Here is a 19,742-nt window from a genome sequence, read left to right on the forward strand (position 1 = left end):
CTACTTCTGTTCCCTTGGCAGAAAAGTGGGGGACTACAGGAGCAGAATGTTGCATAAGATGTGAGATGAGATTTCTTTGTAGGTTGGTTTTGAATAATGGTGGTGTTTTCTTCCATGGGAGGGTTTAATGGTTGAAGAGAATATCAGGGAATAATTATAATGTAAAAAACAAATGACATATTAAAATCACATTTTTTTAAAAAAGAAAGTAATCAGGTTAGTTTAGTAAATGATGTTTGGTTTTGTATGTCTTTTAGATCTCCTTGTTTTAATTTCTTTTCAGTTAAAATCTACCCTGTTGGCTTTTTATAGATCTGGGCTGGTTTATCTTATAAAATAACTATGGGTGAAATAAATTGAAGGGGAAAAAATCCATGAAAGATTGCAGATATTTTAGCCTATTTCTTTGGAGAACATTGAAAAATGTTGCACCCTCTTACTGGTCAATATTTATTAACTCTCCCTTTATAAAAATAGGACTCTGCAATTTTTCCTATTTGCAAAAGCAAGAAAAATAGTTTGGGTAGTTTTTATGATTCTCCACAAGTCTCCACAAGTTTTCCACCTCTCTTGTGCCTGATGGAATAGGGATGAGAGTAGGAAAAGTAGCACTGAAAGAACATCATGACTCTCCTTTCTTGGTTGTCCCTCTTACCCTGCTAGACTAAAATGGTCTGTGCCTGTGCATGTCCTGATTCACAGGAGACTTGATATCTAGGGTCAAGAGCCTACATGTTGAATGAAGCCATGTAGCAACCCAGGAACACGTGATTCCCAGCTCCTCTCTGAGGCCTCAGAAATGACCATGACATTTGGGAGTTGGGGGAGTTTCTGGTAATTCATTTTACCTTCTTCTAACACATCATTCCTTGGGGGCCCTTTCGTTGCACCAGAAGGTGCTGTATACTTCTCTAGAATAATACCTGACATGTCCAGAGCACTTTAATGTTTATAAAGTACAATCCATTATGGCCTTTGGATATATTTCTGATTACATAACAATATGGTATCACAGAGACTTGGGGATTACAGTGGGTCCCATATTTCACATTTACCAGCAGCCTAGTCTTTCTCTAGGGAATTGAAAAGGAAGAAATAAATAAACACACAGCAGAACTCATTAGTTTCTTTTAATCTCTCTTTTCTCCCAGTCTTTTTCTCCCTATTGTTAAATCTCTAAACTTTTCTTTTATTTCATTTTCTTTTCCCAAAATTGTCTCCCTCATTCTTTTCTTGATAAACATTTCTTTTCCTCTGCTTCCCAAAATTCTGTCTCCCTCATTCTTTTCTTGATAAACATTTCTTTTCCTCTGCCTTTTTTTCTTCTATATATGTATACTATTCAATAATAGGAACCATAGGAAAACTTAAAATGTCTAATCACATATATCGTGGTAGATTGGTTATTTGTGGTGTTTCCCAGCCAGCAGACAGAGAAGGTATGCAGCTCCTCATTTCCTTCTGGGTTTATAAATCCAAAAAAATGTCACAAAACATGTGCATATAAACATTTGTCTTTGCCTCCCTTGGTATTAACATCCAAGGCAAATAGAATCTCATGGAAGAGCAAACACATAGGTACACACTCACACACACACATGCATGCACACACACACACACCTCTAGCCGCAATGATAAAAACAAAACCCAATCCATGTATTTTTATTATACTGTATGTAACCTATCTCTCTGTCATTTGGTTTTGGTCAAATTAATGTCATTCCAACAAAAACCTTAAAGAGGAGAGATTTGTTATTGAATGATTAAATGTCTGTTCATATAAAAAAATCCTACTTTAATAAGGTTTGTTATATAAGAATATATGCATAGGCTTCTGTTATGTGACTTAGGTCATTCATTAATAGGCATTGTCTTTGGGGGAATTTTTGTTTTCATCTGGTTAGCTATAATATTTCTTATAACTAGCAGTAATAACACCATCATTTCAGCAAGCAGAAAGTCTAGTTCGACCCTAAGGGGACATTTCCAGAGCTATGGCGAGTTCTTCAGTACATCCAAAAAGACAAACATCTTTCATGATGGTCTCGGTATCTGTTTGCCTGGGGCCTAGGAGTCTGCAAATGAACCTTGTCCTCTCATGTACAAAAAAATAGGCAAATCAGCCTTTGAATTAAGAGTTATTAATCACATGCATTAAGCATCAACTTTTAACTCCAGGGAGAAGGAAATTTGTGGACAGTGTGTATAATGCAGTTTGCTTATTGCATTAAGGATTTCTTAATCGCTATGGGACACTTTTTGGGAATTGTCAAGGTTCACAAGTTAGAAAGAAGCATCTATTACGTCCAAGAGACAAAATAAAAGAGAAAGGCTTCAATTAAGTATCTTGATAAAAACAAACAACGCCCCCCCCCAACCTACTGAATGATAAGTAAAAGCATTGCCAATAAACCTATTAATCAGTGATAAAAACATTCCCTCTGATTTATACTAAAGAGGATGTAATATTTACATTTTTTTGGCAGGGCAGGGTTAAGTGACTTGCCCAAGGTCACTCAGCTAGTAAGTGTCAAGTGTCTGAGGCCGGATTTGAACTCAGGTCCTCCTGAATCCAGGGCCGGTGCTTTATACACTGTGCAACCTAGCTGCCGGGGATGTAATATTACATTACCATTTCTTTACAAATAAAAGAATGATCAAAGGAAAAAAGTTCCACATTTCCATACTCTAAAAGTTTATATTCATCCACTTTCCAATTTAATGTCTTAAGTTCCAATCTTCAGGATGTCCACTGAAACCAACAAACTTAAGCACATAGCCGTGGTCAGATTTCATTTCAGCAAGTAAAAAATGAACTTTTATTTAATATTTTAGAATTTTGTTAAAAAATTTCCCTTCCTAAAATGTTATTGTGGAAAGAAGATTAAATCTGGAATCAGGGACCTAGAATCAAATCCCACCTCCATTGAAAGGAAACTCAAACATCCTCTTTCTTGTTTAGTCCCCTCATTTTATAAATAAGGAGATCAAAGCCCAAAGAGTTGATGTAATTCAGCCAAGTTGCCCCAGTACTAAGTGGCACAATGAAAATCAGATTCCAGGTTCTCTGATTCCAAATCCAGTACCCTTCCCTTCCCATGGTGCTGTGATGCTCATAGCTTGTACTTTACAGCCTCACCAAGCGAGTTTATTTTCAGTTAACATGAGGGGGGAAAAGAGTAAATATTTTCCCCAATGGTTCAAATCAGGTCTTCTGACTCCATATTTAGTGCTCCTTACCCTATACCAATCTATAACCTCTCAACAGTACTTTCTTCATCTGTAGAATAGAGATACTAATACTTTCCTTACATATTTTAAGTAGGTAGTGACCACCCATTTAACCACTTCATTTTACAGGGAAGGGGAAGGGTTAAAGTATTTATTAAGCACCTATTGTGTGGTAAGCACTTTACAAATATTACCTCATTTGATCTTCACAACCACCCTGTGAGGTAGGTTATTATCCCTGTTTTACAGGCAGGGAAACTGAGGCAGACAGCAATTAATTGACTTTCCTAGAGTCCCACAACTAATATGTATCTGAAGCAGGGTTTGAACTCAGGTCTTCCTGTTTCCAGACCCAGCATATTGCCCAAGGTCAGAAAGTAGTCATCAACAAAAGTGAGATTTGAATCCACATTCCTTGAGCTCAGAAGAAGTGAATTCTCTTTGCTGTATGTCATGTTTCCTCATAAGGTTGTGGCGAGGAAAGTGTTTCTTAAAATTTTCAAGTGCTATATAAATATGACCCATCAACATCATTGTCGTCATGGCAGTGACTTTTTGCAGGCCTTGGTATTTGCCCAGTACCATTGTATAAACCAGTGTCTCATTATGCTACTTTCCTCTTAAAAGTAGGGGGATTGCAGCTAATCTTTTTAACTTTGCCCAAGCATACATACATTTCAGTGTCCTTTGATAATTAGTCAAGATGTAAAACATGAGATTAAGGATGATTTGGGGTTTGAATAAATGCACACAGCAGGCTATTGGGGAATTAAACAGGCAAGCTCAAGTTTTATTGACATAATCCATTAGCCAAGGACATGGATGGCAAAACCTGATCACCACAGTTATACTTGTCTTCCCTGAAAAAGTCTCCAAACTAATATGTCCCCTAGCCCTGGTGATGTTCTACTTATATAGCCTTAGGAAATTCTCATATTTTACAAAGTTGAGCTAATAGAAAGTAGCTTGCTTCGAATGCATGCTAATACTAAACAGATTTTGGAATTTTGCTTAAATTCATTTAGGCTCATTATCTTATTAGGATGTTTTTAGCCATCTCCTTGGGATTAAACGGAACTCTGATGTTAGGGATCACAGTTCATGGATCCCATTGACTACAAAATCTAGGTCTTATGGTTGCCTTCCATTCTTTTTATGCTCACTCTAGATTTTCATCAGATTCTCTTGCTTCTTCATTTGTGGCACAATTATAATATATGATATTTATTTAAGACTTTCAGGTTTGCAAAATGTCCTATATACATGATCGTAATTGATCTTTTCAATGATCTTGGCAGGTAAGTACTATTCCCATTTCACAGATAAGCGAGCCAATTGCTTAATATTTGTTGTTCCTTTCCAAGGGTCTCCTAGTCAGTCAATGTCAAAAGTGATATTTGACTGAGGTCTTCCTGACTCCAGTTCCAGAATATACTGTAACACACCCCTCTGACATTTGCCCAAAGCTATCTCTTAACAACTGAAATTTCCTTACTATTATTATAAATTTCAGGATCTGGGACTTTCTCCTTGCCCAATTTCTTTTCCCTCTGGCACAGAGAGAGGACAAGAAACACACTTAGATCCAGATAAGCCTAGAAAGGTTTCTATATTGTGTGTCAGTTGCAATTACTGAAATTCATATAACAATAGGGAAGATTTCTTATGTGAATCCTGGAGTTCAGTTCATCAGCACTTCTGGGTGATGTGTGCCCAGCAGAACCTTGGATCTGCCAAAAGATCCAAGCACCGTGTGCCTGATCGTGATGTGATTTAAGGACTACAAGGAGCCAATAGCATGTCCTTCTACTATAAAGGTATTTTTACTTATTAACAACAATAATAACCAGTATTTGTCTAGCGTTTTTTAAGGTTTGCAAATTGCTTTACAAATATTGGTACATTTAATCCTTACAATAAACCTGGGAGATAGGTGGTATTGTTATCCCTGTCTTATAGTTTGGAAACGGAAACAGTAATGTACCCAGGATCACACAGCTGGTAAATGTCCGAGGTCAGATTTGAACCCAAGTCTTCCTGCCTCCAGGACTCGAGCTCTATTGTACCAACTCGTTGCCTAGGGAATGAGAGGTTAGTTAAGTTTGTCAGCCAGTCAATAAGCATTTATTAAGTGCCTCTTGTGTGTCAAACACAGCGCTAAGCAGTAGATGATGACAAAATTTTTAAAGATCCGATGGAAAAGAATAAATTTGAGGTAGCGTATTGTGGATAGAAAACCATCCTCGACGTCAGAAAGACCTGGCTTCCTGTCCTGCCTCTGACACATACCATATGTCTGACACACGATCAGTTCAGCAATTTATTTCAGATCGTAGCTTTTGACTTTCTATAGCATGTCACCAGAAAGTTGGCTACCAGATTCTAAAAGATATTTTTTGGGGAACGAGGGGCACAGTAGCTAATGAAACTGGCTACTATAGCCAAGAGGGAATACTCCACTGACAAAGTCATTGATCTTTTGAAATACAAGTAACTACAAGAGGAAAGAGTGCCTTGAAATGATCGGCTGCAATTCCCCACGGCACTTAATCAAGAATCCATTTTTCTTCTCCCTTCCCATCTCCAGTTCTCATTCTTCCTATTCAAAGCAGAGCTCTATTTGGGGTGAGAAGAAAGGCACATATGAGGGCGAGAAACCAACCCCTGGAGCATCTGTGGTGTAGTCATCTGTTGCAGTAGCAGCTCCTAGCAGTTGCTAAGGGAGCATAAGGAAACAGTGGCTACTCATATTTTATGGACCAGAGTGCACATAAATTCCAGCTGAAGACATGGAATCCTTCAGTTTATTGCAGATGAGGTTCATTTCCCTCTGCCTGCAACTGGTTTCCATGCACCACAGCAGGAGATTTGTCTTAGATCTAAAATATATAAAATATAGCCATGGTCTGAATCTACATATATATGTTAGGTTTAGATCATTAACAGTATGAGGATTTATCCAAGTTGGGGAGTATAGGGGAGAGGGAAGACTCAACAATAAATTGACAAGCAGTTATTTCAAATTTACTTTGTGCCAGGTACTGTCCAAAGTTCTGGGCATACAAGGAAAAAGCAAAAATAGTCCTGTCCTTAAGGAGCTAACATTTTATTTTATTTTATTTTGGTGGGGCAATGGGGGTTAAGTGACTTGCCCAGGGTCACACAGCTAATAAATGTCAAGTGTCTGAGGCCAGATTTGAACTCAGGTACTTCTGAATCCAGGGCCAGCGCTTTAACCACTGCGCCATCTAGCTGCCCCCTGAGCTAACATTTTAATAGGGGAAAGAACATGGTTAGAAAGAGATCCATGAACTAGTAACTGGATAGAGGGGTGACAGCATCCTGCAGAAAGGGACATTTGAGCTGTTTTGAAGAAATACAGGGATTCTAAGTGATAGATTTGGGGAGATGGCATTCCAGGGGTGGAGGACAGCCAATGCAAAAGTATGGTGACTGGAGATGGAGTGTTTTATGTGAGAAACCGTGAGAAGGCTAATTATATAAACAATGGTACCTTTTTTAAAACATTTCTTCTTGAAAAATTCATAAAAGAACACAATTATTCTCTGCTGAACTTGAGCCTTCTACTTCATTTAGTACAGGGATTTTGAACTAAAGATGCCCCCAAGTCCAGCGTCAGGGACATTAGAGAGAATAGCAGGAGATACTGAGTTTGCCTTTGGCCATATTATGTCATCTTGGCAAGCTGCTTTGCCTTGGAGACCCCACAATTAAGCTTTCCCACATAGGAAATTTGGATGAGGTAAGGAAGGACAACTTAACTAGGAAGCAAATATTCCATAGAAGCCAAGTTTTCCTTGAGCAATCAGTGGCATATGCTTAAAACAATTCTCGAACTTTCATTACTAGAGTTAAGAATAAATCTTATTTTTCATATATATATATATATATACATAGATACATGGGCATATACATGAATGTTTATGTGTATATACATATGTGTGCACATTCATATACAAGTACATGTATACACACATATAGATATTTATTTATACATATTTATACATATAGATATACTATCCTTGCCTACATATGGCATTGAGTAGTAGTGGGGTATAATGGATTGGTTTGCTGGATTGGGAGTCAGGATGATTTGGATTCAAGTCCTGTAACTGACAGGTAATGATTACATGACCTAGAACAAATAACTAAACCTTTTAGTCCGCCAGCCAACTCTTTAAGAAGATAAGTTACTAAGGAGTTGCTTATCTGAATTTTGATAAGGGGAATATCCACACCAGGGAATTATAGGTTCAGAACAGAAAATAAACAGATGATGGAAAGATAGAAAGATAATAGATAGGTAGGTAGATGATTGATAGATGATAGGAAGAGAGAGAGAGAGAGAGGAGGCAGCCTACAATCGTCAAGTATTTCTTGAGTACAAGGTATCCAGTGCTGTGCTATATACCTATCTTGTGACCCTCTGATTGGTTTATCAGACACCTCTTGGGATCAAGTCACTGCCCCCACTGGAACTCATCCCTTACTTTGGAGACCACTGCCTTAAACGGTGTATCAAATTGGATGGGGATAGGAAGATATGGCAGTGATGGTGAAACACTCCTACCCATATGTTGTATTCTAGCCATTTTCCCCTTAAATTTCAGTTTTGCTAACCCCTAGAAGGAATAAACAATGAATTTGGCATTCCTTCTGCTAAATGAGGGTGAAATATAAGGTCAGTCTTCGATGTGTTTTGGTCACCAAGAATTTTAATTATTTCTCTCCTGTGAATTTTTTTTTTACATTTAATTTAATTTTTTTCCCAATTACATGTAAACAAAAATTTTTAATGTTCATTTTTTAAAATTTTTGAGCTCCAAATTCCCTCCCTCTTCCTGCTTCCCCCCTTCCTTGAGAAGGCAACAATTTTATATAGATTATACATTTGCAGTCATGCAAAACATTTCCATATTCACAATGTTACAGAAGAAAACAAAACTAAAACTAATAAAGATTTTTAAAGTAATCATTCAGACTCCATCAGTTCTTTCTCTAGATATGGATAGCATTTTTCATCATCATAAGAAGAATAATCTTGGTGAATATAGCTAAACCATTCACAGTTGATCATCATATAGTATTGCTGTTACTCTGCACAATGTTCTCCTGGTTCTTCTCATTTCACTTTGCAGCAGTTCATATAAACCTTCCCAAGTTTTGTCAGAAAGCATCCTGCTCATCATTTCTTACTGCACAATAGTATTCCATCCTATGAAGTATTATTAAAATTAAGAAAACCATAGCTCCTAAGCACAATATTTTAATGTTCCCTAGTACTCTTATGTGTTGTCCTGGGTCTGGATTTTGCAAATGTTTTGATTTGAAGGTCCTTAAACTTAGATTCATGAAATTTTAAAACAATTTTTGATAATTATTTCAATAGAATTGGTTCCCTTTGTAATTGAATGCATTGTATTTTATGCATTTAAAAGCATTATTCTTAGAGTCTACATCAGACTGCCAAAAGAGTCTGTGACACAAAGGTTGACTTCCTAGTTTAGAGTTGAAAATTGATAGCATAAATAAGATTTATAAAGATAGGGACTGAACCTGGGAGATAGGTATGAATAGAGAATTGATTTCATCAATATAGAAAACTCCCAAGTGAGGGAAAACCTTCTATCAATGCAAATTGGCACATTCTCTACAAATGATAGTCTTGGAGAGTAATTTAGAACTCTTGAGAGGTTGTGATATGTTCATGGTTACACAGTCGGTACATTTTAGAGGTGGGATTTGAACACAGGTCTTCCCGATTCTGAAGCTTCCTCTCAAGTTATTAGAAAAATGTTGAAAACACTTAAGAGAATAAACACCTCAATCCGTCAAATGTTTATTGCACCTTACTATGGATAAGACACTATCCTAAGTGCTAATGGAGATATTGAAGTTAAAGGTGCCTTAAAACAGTGGTATCAAACCCACATAGAAATGAATCCATGCATCTTGCATGCTGACTTAGAAAAAACACAAACGTTGTCTATATTGTATTATGAAGCAAGCAGTTAGATGGTGCAGTGGATAGAGTACTGGACCTGGAGTCAGGAAGACTCATCTTCCTGTGTTCAAATATATCCTCAGACTCTTACTAGCTGTGTGACTCTGGGCAAGTCTCTTAACAATGTTTACCTCAGTTTCTTCAGAGATAAAATGAGGTGGAGAAGGAAATGGCAAACCACTCTAGTGTCTTTGCCAAGAAAACCCCAAATGGAGTCTCAAAGAGTCTGATATGATTGAACATGTGGTATTGTATTCTTATTTATTTTGTTAAGCATTTCCCAATTACATTTTAATCTGGTTTAAGAGAGTTTTTCAGGTACCTTTCCAGTTTGACACCTCTGCCCTAAAGTACTTAAGCTTTATAGGAATATAATTTATATGCTAATTATAAGTCATTCACATATCTTTTACAGTAAAATAATTTCCTTGATTACCTAAATAACTTTTCTAGGCAGCATCATGTTAACTGAGTTAGTGATACCATAATTATCTACTTTATCTCTAGCTTTAAATACTTTCTCAGACTAATTCAAGTTTAGGAGCCTCTAATTCTCCATATCAGAATTAAAGGATAGGATGATCACCTTAGACCCGAAAGAGAACCTAATGAGGCCCAGACAGGTGAAAGTGACTTTGCCAGGGTGCCCAGCTAGTTCAATGTCTGAGGGGGGATTTGACTCCAAGGATTCCTGACTCCAAATCCTGCATACCATGGACTTCACCAAGAATTTATGAAACACATTTATGCACTGGAAGCTGAGGATGTAAGAACAAGCATGAAGTCATATCTGCCAGCAAGGAGCATTTGTTATTTTAGGGGACAGGGAGAAAAGCAAAAGGAGAGGAGTGGGGAGTAAAGTGGAGCTGGCTGTTTGTAAATACCAGGATATTTCTAGAAGGAAGGAGGAGTATGGATTCCCCCAGTGCTATGTATCAGACAAGATCCCCCGCTTAGAAGATGAGAGGATGGGAATAAAGTCTTATTGAAGAAAGAGGATGGAGGGTGAATCAGTCCAGTCTGCTTACCCAAGGTGGAATCTACAGGCTTAGTTTCAGACCAGCATAGAAGAAGAGTTATTTTTCTCAAAATGATGGAGGCCTGGAGTTGATCCATCCATCCTCGGGATCTTGGTTAACCACCGACATGTCTGCATTTGGGGGTAACTAGCTGCTCAGCCCTTCAGTGTGTGACTATGGAATGGAGTGAAGGGAAGCAGCCCAAAGAGAAATCAAGCCCAGCATCTTGACTTCAGTAGGGGAGGGCTCTAATAGAAGAACAAGCTGACTCAAGGATAAGACATCTTAAGCCCCAATACAGAAGCATAAATATAACACTCTGGGCTCTTGGTATCCTAGTGTGAGGAATTCAAGGTTATTCTCAAGGAGACTCTCTAGGGAGGCAGCATGGTACAAAGGAAAGGGGATGGATTTGAGTCCAAGGACCTGGGTTCAAATGCCTATATTCACTACCCAGACAATTATTATTTTCAAGTCACTTCTCCATTCTGTGCCTCAGTCTCCTCATCTGTAAAATGAGGAGATTAGACCAGGTGGCCTCTAAGGTCCCTTTAAATTCAGACAGCTAGGTGAAGTAGTTCATTGAGTGCCGGACTTGGAGTCAAGGAGATCTGAGTTCGAATTCTACCTCAGACACTGATAGGCTGTGGGACCCTGGGTAAGCCATTTAATTTCTCTTTACCTTGGTTTCCTTATCTACAAAAATGGGGATACCTACCTCCCAGGGTTGTTGTGAGGATCAAATGATATAACATATGTGAGTTGTTTTGGTGACCTTAAAGCAATGTATAAATGCTTGCCATTATTATTTGACAGCTAGGTGGTGGAGTAGATACAGAGCTATACATGAAATCAGGAAGACCTGAGTTCCACTCCTGCCTCAAACCTTTAATAGCTATGTGATCCTGGACAAGTCACATAACTTTTGTCTGCCTCAGTTTACTCATCTGTAAAATGGGAATTATAGGGTTGCTGTCAGGAGTAAATGAGATAATGCATGTAAAGCACTTTGCAAATCTTAAATCATTACATAAATGAGAGGCATTATTATTATGATTGCAGCTAGGTGGTGGAGTGGATAGAGCGCTGGGCCTGGAATCAAGAAGTTATTGTTGTTTAGTTGTTTCAGTCGCATCTGACTCCCCATGACCCCATTTGGGCTTTTCTTGCCAAAGATACTGGAGTAGTTTGTGATTTCCTTCTTCAGCTCAGACCTGAGTACAAACCCAGCCTTTGCCACTCTTAGCCGTATGATGCCGGGCAAGTCATTTAATCTCTGTTTGCCTCAGTTTCCTCGACTGTAAGGTGGGGTTAATAACATCAGCTACCTTCCAACATTGTTTTGAGAATAAAATGAGATAGTATTTTTTAAATGTTTTGTAAACCTTAAAGCACTATATAAATGCCAGCTATTATTCAATCTATGATGCTTTGGTCCCATAAGAGAAAACACAGTAATCTAACTCAGGAGCTCTGAAAGCCTGGACAATGATCCCGTGGGGAAAAGCTCTGCCAACCTTTTGTTCCGTGATTTGCTGTTTTTTGGAATGTAGCACAGCTCCGACTCTAAAAGGGTCAAAAGGTGGATTCCTTCAGTCTGCCAAGGATGTTAAGGGCTCCCAAATGATGTTTTCCCCTTGCTGCTTCCTCCTCTCCCTCTTCCCATGGCTGGATTCACTGCTTCCCATGGAGCTGTGCTTAAAGAAAGCCTTTCACAGCAGATGCTCAGGAAGTGCTGTAGATAGTACCAGTTGGGAACCTTGGCCTTGTACTGGGGAATGACTGACTAAGGAAAATGGAAGGGAAGAACTTGCCCATGGCTTGGTACTCTTCAAAGAGATTTAAGAGCCCAGAGGTTCTTGGGATTGTCATTACTCCTAGTTTATTGGAAAGCCATTTCTTGTCCTGGAGTTGATAGACTGGCAAGAAACACAGCCCAGGGCAGTCTCCAAAGGACTCATTCTGCCTCTTGTAAAAGTTTTCACTGCTGCTCCTCCAGAGACCATCCTCCTGGGCCCATGACCCCCTTCTTTGTAATCCCACTGAGGTATCTACCTTTTACTCTAGCACAATGCATTCAGGTAGCTGTTTTAAAAAGCAAGAGTGATGCTTTTTCCGGACGGCGTCGGCCATGGCGGACGGGCAGGTCCTGGTGATCGACGGGCGGGGTCATCTCCTGGGCCGCTTGGCGGCCATCGTGGCCAAACAAGTCCTCCTGGGGCGGAAGGTGGTCGTGGTTCGCTGCGAAGGCATCAACATCTCGGGAAACTTCTACCGGAACAAGCTGAAATACCTGGCCTTCCTCCGGAAGCGAATGAACACAAACCCTTCGAGAGGCCCTTACCACTTCAGAGCCCCCAGCCGCATTTTCTGGAGGACCGTTAGAGGGATGCTTCCCCACAAGACCAAGCGTGGTCAGGCTGCCTTGGAACGCCTTAAGGTGTTTGATGGCATTCCCCCACCCTATGACAAGCGGAAACGAATGGTTGTCCCAGCTGCTCTCAAAGTTGTCAGACTGAAGCCAACTAGAAAGTTTGCTTATCTGGGGCGCCTGGCCCACGAGGTCGGCTGGAAGTATCAGGCAGTGACTGCTACTTTGGAAGAGAAGAGGAAGGAGAAAGCGAAGATCCATTATAGAAAGAAAAAGAAGCTCACGAAACTGCGCAAGCAAGCTGAGAAGAACGTGGAAGGCAAAATACACAAATATACAAAGGTGCTGAAGAAACACGGGCTGCTGGTGTGAGTCCAATAAAGTCTATCCTCTACGGCAAAAAAAAAAAAAAAAAAAAGCAAGAGTGATGTTGCTACAGTGGGAAAGCATCTCATTTTAGTAAGCACTGTAATAAACAAGTAGGTAACAGCTATGCAGTTCATTTACTGATGATTGTTTAGCTTCTCTTAGTTTTGGTTCTACAATATTCCTGGGACAAAAAAAAAAGATCACTGATTAGTAGCCAGAAGGACGCCCTTCTCATTTTACAGGGGAGGAAACTGAGGCTGATAGGGTCACATAGCCAGTAAGTGTCTGAGGCAGGATTTGAACTCAGGTATTTCTGACTCCAAATATAGCACTCTATCCACTTCCTCATCCAGTTAGTAAGTACTCAATAAGTAATGTGTGGTTTGTTGTTATTTTTCCCATTTATTCAGTTTAGCAAGTATTTGTTAAGTAACTACTCTTTGCTTGGAACTAGACATACAAAAAAAAAATGAAAACAGTTCTTGTCCTCAAGGAACTTACTTTTTACTTGAAGGAAGCAACATTTACAAAAATTTGTAAATTTGTGTAAAATTTGTGTGTATGTATACTTATACATATACAGTTACATACACGGGTATATAAATACATATATAGCTGAGAGAGAGGAGAGACAGAGAAAGACAGAGAAAGAGGGAGACAGAGACAGACAGACAGAGACAGAGACAGACAGAGGGACAAAGTCATTTCAGGGAAGGGCACTGACAATAGTGAAGAAGACCAGGAAAGACCCCAAATAGAAGGTGGCACTTGAACTAAGGAATCCTAAGAGACAGAGGTGATGAGGGAAAGCATCCACAAGAACAGAATGCAGTCCAGGCAAAGGCAAATAGCAGTGAGATAGAATGCCAGATACAGGGAGCAATAAATCAAGAGTTCTCTCCTGCAGTTCTAGGCACTTAATATGGACAACTTTGTCTTTTGAACAGTTTATAACAGGGATGCTCTGGAAGGGCAGGGTGAAGTCCGCAGAAATCAAGAAAGAGGTTTGAATAGGGAACAACTGAGCCCGCCCTGTACAACCCCTATTCCCCTCCTATAAAGAGTATAGGCAACATTAACCACACTCTTGTGAGCTGCTTATCCCCATCCCAACTTCCTAGGAAGTCACTGAAGCATGAGAACCTCATATATTATTTGGTATCCTTAGGATACTACTTGTCTAGTGTCTTCCATTCTGCTTTATTGGGTCTTCCAACTGAATCAATCTCCCCCTCTCTCTCCCTCTCTCTCTCCCTCTCTCTCCCCCTCTCTCCCCCTCTCTCCCCCTCTCTCCCCCTCTCTCCCCCTCTCTCTCTCTCCCTCTCTCTCTCCCTCTCTCTCTCCCTCTCTCTCTCCCTCTCTCTCTCCCTCTCTCTCCCTCCCCCCTGTCTTTCTGTCTTTCTGTTTGTCTCTCTCTGTCCCTGTCTCTCTCTGTCTCTCTCTGTGTTTCTGTCTCTTTCTGTGCCACTTTGTCTCTCTGTCTCTTTCTCTCTGTGTCTCTGTCTCTTATCATCATCATCACCACCACCATCACCATCCCCTCAGTTTATGTCATCTTAGAGTAATAGGACCAACTGTAGGACATAACCTGTGTCTGTAGGTAGCAGGAGTGGTCTGAACTGGTCAGGTCCTGATGATGACAGCATGACTAGATTGGTATCCAGAAGAATGACTCAGAGCTCTGCTCTAAGAAAGCAGAAGACCCTGCCAGTCTATGACTCTACAATGAGATCCCTGAGGACTTAGCCCACAAACCTGCTTCTTTAATTCTTCCAGTCTGACCAACCCTATTAGCCTTATGCTTCTCTGCCCTCATTCTTCTTTTCCCTCCAAGCCATCACTCAGAATGTCTCCTTCACTGGATATTCACTATTCTTTGCCCTTTTAAAACCTGAGCCATAATTGAGCTTAATAAGGGATGTATTTACAAGGAGAAAAGTAAAATTTACAGTACATGCAACATAGTAGAAGAAATCAGTGTGTTCAACAATGAGCTGATTAGTAATAGAACACTATTGTACTGTAAGAAATTAAGAAATATATGGATTCAAAGAAAACCGGAAAGGCTTGCATGGACTGATGCAGAGTACAGGGAATAATTTTTACTATGACATCAACATTGTAAAAAAATGAACAATTTTGAAAGACTTAAGAACTCTAATCAATGTAATGATCAATCATGATTCCAGAGAACTGATGATAAAGCATATTACCCCCTCACAGAGAAGTTGATGGATTAATATGCAGAATGAGAAGCACATTTTTATCAAATATGGGAATTTGTTCTACTTGATTATGATTATTTCTTACAAAGGTTTTGTTTTTTTCTTTTTTCCAGTGGGGGGTGGGGTGGGGAGGATAAATGCTTGATAATTATATATATGTGTGTGTGTGTGTGTGTGTGTGTGTGTGTGTGTGTGTGTGTGTGTTTAATTAACTAAAACTGTATTTTTAAAATTAGTTGCTATGGCTATTGATACCAGTTTTGGCAGTAAGCATTTATTATTAATTAATATTATGTATACCAGTAAAGGATCGACCGTGTGACAATTAGCACGAGCAGGAGAAAAATCCCCAAAGACAGGATGAGTGTCAAGGAGAGTACAGAAGACCTACAAAACCTACAGTGTCCAGAGAGGGAAAGAGAGAGAGAGAGAGAGAGAGAGAGAGAGAGAGAGAGAGAGAGAGAGAGAGAGAGAGCGCTAACTAGCTAGCTTGTGGCCTCTTCCTATTTTTGTCCTCTTTTGGTAGAGATGGGTCATTATACATTGATCCAAGCTAATTGGCCAGCATCATTCAATTCCATTTGTTGACATAACTTGATGGTGGTCTAAATTAAAGTGCACTCTACAGATGACTTCGGGGAGAAGACCCTCACTCAAATTGCCCAAGAAGTCCATTATCTAGGTGTGGTCCTTCACTGAGGAAGACAAAAGAGTCTATCTATCTCCATTTCTTTTGTTCCCTTGGGCTTGTCACAGGCAAGATCTGAACTTTCTGGAGTGGGGATGGGGGGATTAAAAGACTGAGGAACTGATCTCTGGGTCCCCCCAAGAAATCCATTATTAGTAATTATTTTCACACATAAACCCACACACAACACACACACATAGACATATATATATGAAAATTATAATGAAACAGTTAATTGATGAGAAAACTAAATCTAGTAGGAACTAAATCTAAATGAGCTTTATCCTGACCTTGGTCCAGGCTAAGCCTAGTTCCCATCAGGCTAAACCACTACCTTTGGCTGGGTGAAATGCCATCTGTGCATCTTCCCTTCGAAGCCTCAAGCTAGATTCCTCCTTTTCCCCATGACACTGTGAAAGTTCTTGGCTCTGTCCATTCCAATCTGCCTGGCCCCCCTCAGTGGTAGGGTTACAATTAGTGCCACGTTCTCAGCCAGTTGGCAAGGAAAGATCTGACTTGTCTGTCCTCTGGCCAGCTGCTCAAATGCATGATAACTCTGAGAATAGCTCTGTCATTCTACACCTTCATCACTCGGGAGCACACATGAAGCATATGGGTTATTACAGATGAGTCACCCTTAAATCGTCCCAAACCCCTTCTTCAGTACACAGCCCCACTCCAGTCACTTCTCCAAAGCTGTCTTTGCTTTAAAGGGTTGTCATGTGGCTGTTTTGTCAAAGCTTCATCTTGTCTCCTCCTGCCTTTCTGCACCCTCCAGTGTCTCCAGAAGTATCTATTTTTTCTTCATGTTTCTGCTCACCACCTCTTCCAGGAACCATCTCTTCCAGGTCATTATTTCTTGACTTATCATCTCTTTTCAGTCAAACATGGGCATAAAATAAGCAAATCTACAGCAATTAGATTTTGATTACTTTGGCCCCAGTCAGACTGAGATTATGTTGTTCAGTATATCTTCTTATTCGATGGGTTACAAATCTCCCAGTAGATTAACAACCTATAAAGTCATGACCAATTTATGTAGAATTTGAGGGGAGTGTGTGTGTGTGTGTGTGTGTGTGAGTGAGAGAGAGAGAGAGAGAGAGAGAGAGAGAGAGAGAGAGAGAGAGAGAGAAGGTAACATATCATAAGTCTCAACAGCAAGGGGTTAGAAGGAAAATTAATTTCTCATAACTATGCACTGAATTTTCTACACTGTGGCTATATATTCCCAGGGAGTGCTATATGTCTTGGCACTGTATGATGATGACAGTATGCATAACCATCCTGGTTTATGGTTTTCTGAATCTACTGGGAAATTTATAGTCCATAGTATCAAAATTGGCAATGTAAGTGTACACCCCAGATCTCATCCCTTGAACATTACCTGACATTTGAGGTCTATGGTGGCTATGCATTAGCATCCATTTAAAACCATAGTTCATGAGCCCCCACCAACATTTATCATTTACCAGCCAACCAGAGGACACAATAGTTCAAAGCAAAAGACATTTAATTAAACAACACAGCAAGATAAATGACAAGGGATGTTTCCCCTAGACATATAGGAGTACTTCTGTACCAATTGAGGAGAGGATGTATGTAATGAACACCTCTGACTAGGGAACATATATTGTAAGGCCCATGGGTAGGAGTATGTATGGCTGAGGTACAGGCAAACCTCTGTGACCAGAGTAACTCAAACTTCTGATGCAACAGAACTGCCAATGTTCTCTGAGTATATTATCAGGTGAACTGCCTTCTCAGCTGAACTGGAGTTTTCTATATAACTTTCAGCACATTCATGAACTACTGAATACCTCTGCTGCTGTGTATCTCTACTGCATTGCTCTCTATTCCCATCTGCTGGAACATAGCTTTAAGGGTGCCATCCGCTATAGACAAAAAAGGCTTAAATTCTATCAGTTATGGCCAAGGGATATACATCCACACCTAGCAGAAGACTTAGGCTAAAGTCAGTTTGTTCTTTGAACTTTGTTTTCTCTTACTGGGCTTCATTCCTGATCCTAATCTCCTGACTTGGGACGAGAAACTTCCTTTCAAATCCTTAGAAGCACCCAATTATTAGTCTATGAACCTTTGGAACATATTGGGGAGTTCACTTAGCAAAAATGCAAAAGAACTAGATGGAACTAGAGTAACAAGCTTCTTTCCAAGTTCCATAATGCTCGAGTTTTCACACATATCAGTTTGGGCCAATATTTAAGGGACCAATGTAGATCTGGAAGCTGGGCACTGGTAATTTGTCCCTTGGTCCTTTGTTCTAAGATGCTACCTTTGTTATACCTTTCTGCCCAACAAAATCAGTAGTCTTCCCACTAACTATTTTAAATAATGGAGCATTTTCACTCGAACTGACATTTTGTAAGAAAATTTCTTTTTTTAATCTTATTTTTAATGTATGGAATAAAGCAAGCATTTCCATAACAGTATAACAAAAAGATAATTGTACATGAATCTGCAAATCTACTATTCACAACTTGCTATTCCTTTCAAATATACAATATAATTATTATGTAAATTTCTTTTTTTTCCCTTCTATCCCCCCACCCCTAGAGATGGCTACCATTAGACCCAAATGGGTGTGTGTGTGTATGTGTATGTATATGCATATATATGTAAAATGATTCTATTCATACTTCTATTTATCAGTTCTTTCTCAGGATACAGATAATATCTTTCTTCATATGTCCTTTATTTTTAATTTGGGTATTTATAATATTCAAAATGACTTACTTGCTCAAAGTTATTCTTTTTTTCTTTTTTTAGTGAGGCAATTGAGGTTAAGTGACTTGCCCAGGGTCACACAGCTAGTAAGTATTAAGTGTCTGAGGCTAGATTTGAACTCAGGTACTCCTGACTCCAGGGCTAGTGCTCTATCCACTGCACCATCTAGTTGCCCCCTCAAAGTTATTCTTTTTTTTTTTTTTTTAGTGAGGCAATTGGAGTTAAGTGACTTGCCTAGGGTCACACAGCTAGTAAGTGTTAAGTGTCTGAGGCCGGATTTGAACTCAGGTACTCCTGACTCCAGGGCCGGTGCTCTATCCACTGCGCCACCTAGCTGCCCCCAAAGTTATTCTTAAAACAATATTGCTGTTACTATATACAGTGTTCTCTTGGTTCTGCTCATTTCACTTTTCATTATTTCATGCAAGTCCTTCCATGTTTTTCTAAAATCATTGAGCTCATCATTTATTATAGCAAAGTAGTATTTCCTCACAATCATATACCACATGTTCAGCCATTCCCCAATTGATGGGCATCCCTATAATTTCCAGTTCTTTACCACCACAAAGAGAGCTGCTATCAACATTTTAGAACATATAGATTATTTTCCTTTTGTCCTAATAATGTTATCTGACATCATATTATAATAGAATTCTTTATAAACATGTTAATTTCTATGTTTGATGTTGGAGTTTTATTTGGCTACATCTGTAGCCTATTCCCCCAAAAATGAAGGTTTGGAGAAGTGTGTGTGTGTGTGTGTGTGTGTGTGTGTGTGTGTGTGTGTGTTTTATATCTGCTGCAAAATTGGATTGACCTAACCAAGTGTTTTAGCATAGTATTTATATGTACTGGTTCACTCTGCCATGGCAAAAATGTGTTCCAGGCCAAATGATTATTTAATGCCCAGTTAAGGCAACTGAGATAACTTGATGTTGGCATGGACTCTCTTCTCCTCCTCCCCAATTTGTACTCTATGGACTTTGTAATTAGTAAGCAGCTTAAGTCTAGTCTGACTGGCAGCTGCCAACTGTCTCCGGGACATATGTAATGAAAAATCCTGTTTCTG

The 19,742-nt window shown here is 39.5% G+C and overlaps 1 protein-coding gene across 1 annotated transcript; it reads left to right on the forward strand.

Moving 5' to 3' along the window:
* The first annotated feature begins 12,390 nt into the window (after positions 1-12,390).
* On the forward strand, positions 12,391-13,064 carry LOC122729500 (60S ribosomal protein L13a). The gene has a single exon (XM_043968406.1). The coding sequence runs from the start codon at positions 12,407-12,409 to the stop codon at positions 13,016-13,018; it is 612 nt and encodes a 203-aa protein (XP_043824341.1). The 5' UTR covers positions 12,391-12,406; the 3' UTR covers positions 13,019-13,064.
* Positions 13,065-19,742: the final 6,678 nt, after the last annotated feature.

The sequence above is a fragment of the Dromiciops gliroides genome, chromosome 5 (assembly GCF_019393635.1).
Source record: "Dromiciops gliroides isolate mDroGli1 chromosome 5, mDroGli1.pri, whole genome shotgun sequence".
Taxonomy (NCBI): Eukaryota; Metazoa; Chordata; class Mammalia; order Microbiotheria; family Microbiotheriidae; genus Dromiciops; species Dromiciops gliroides.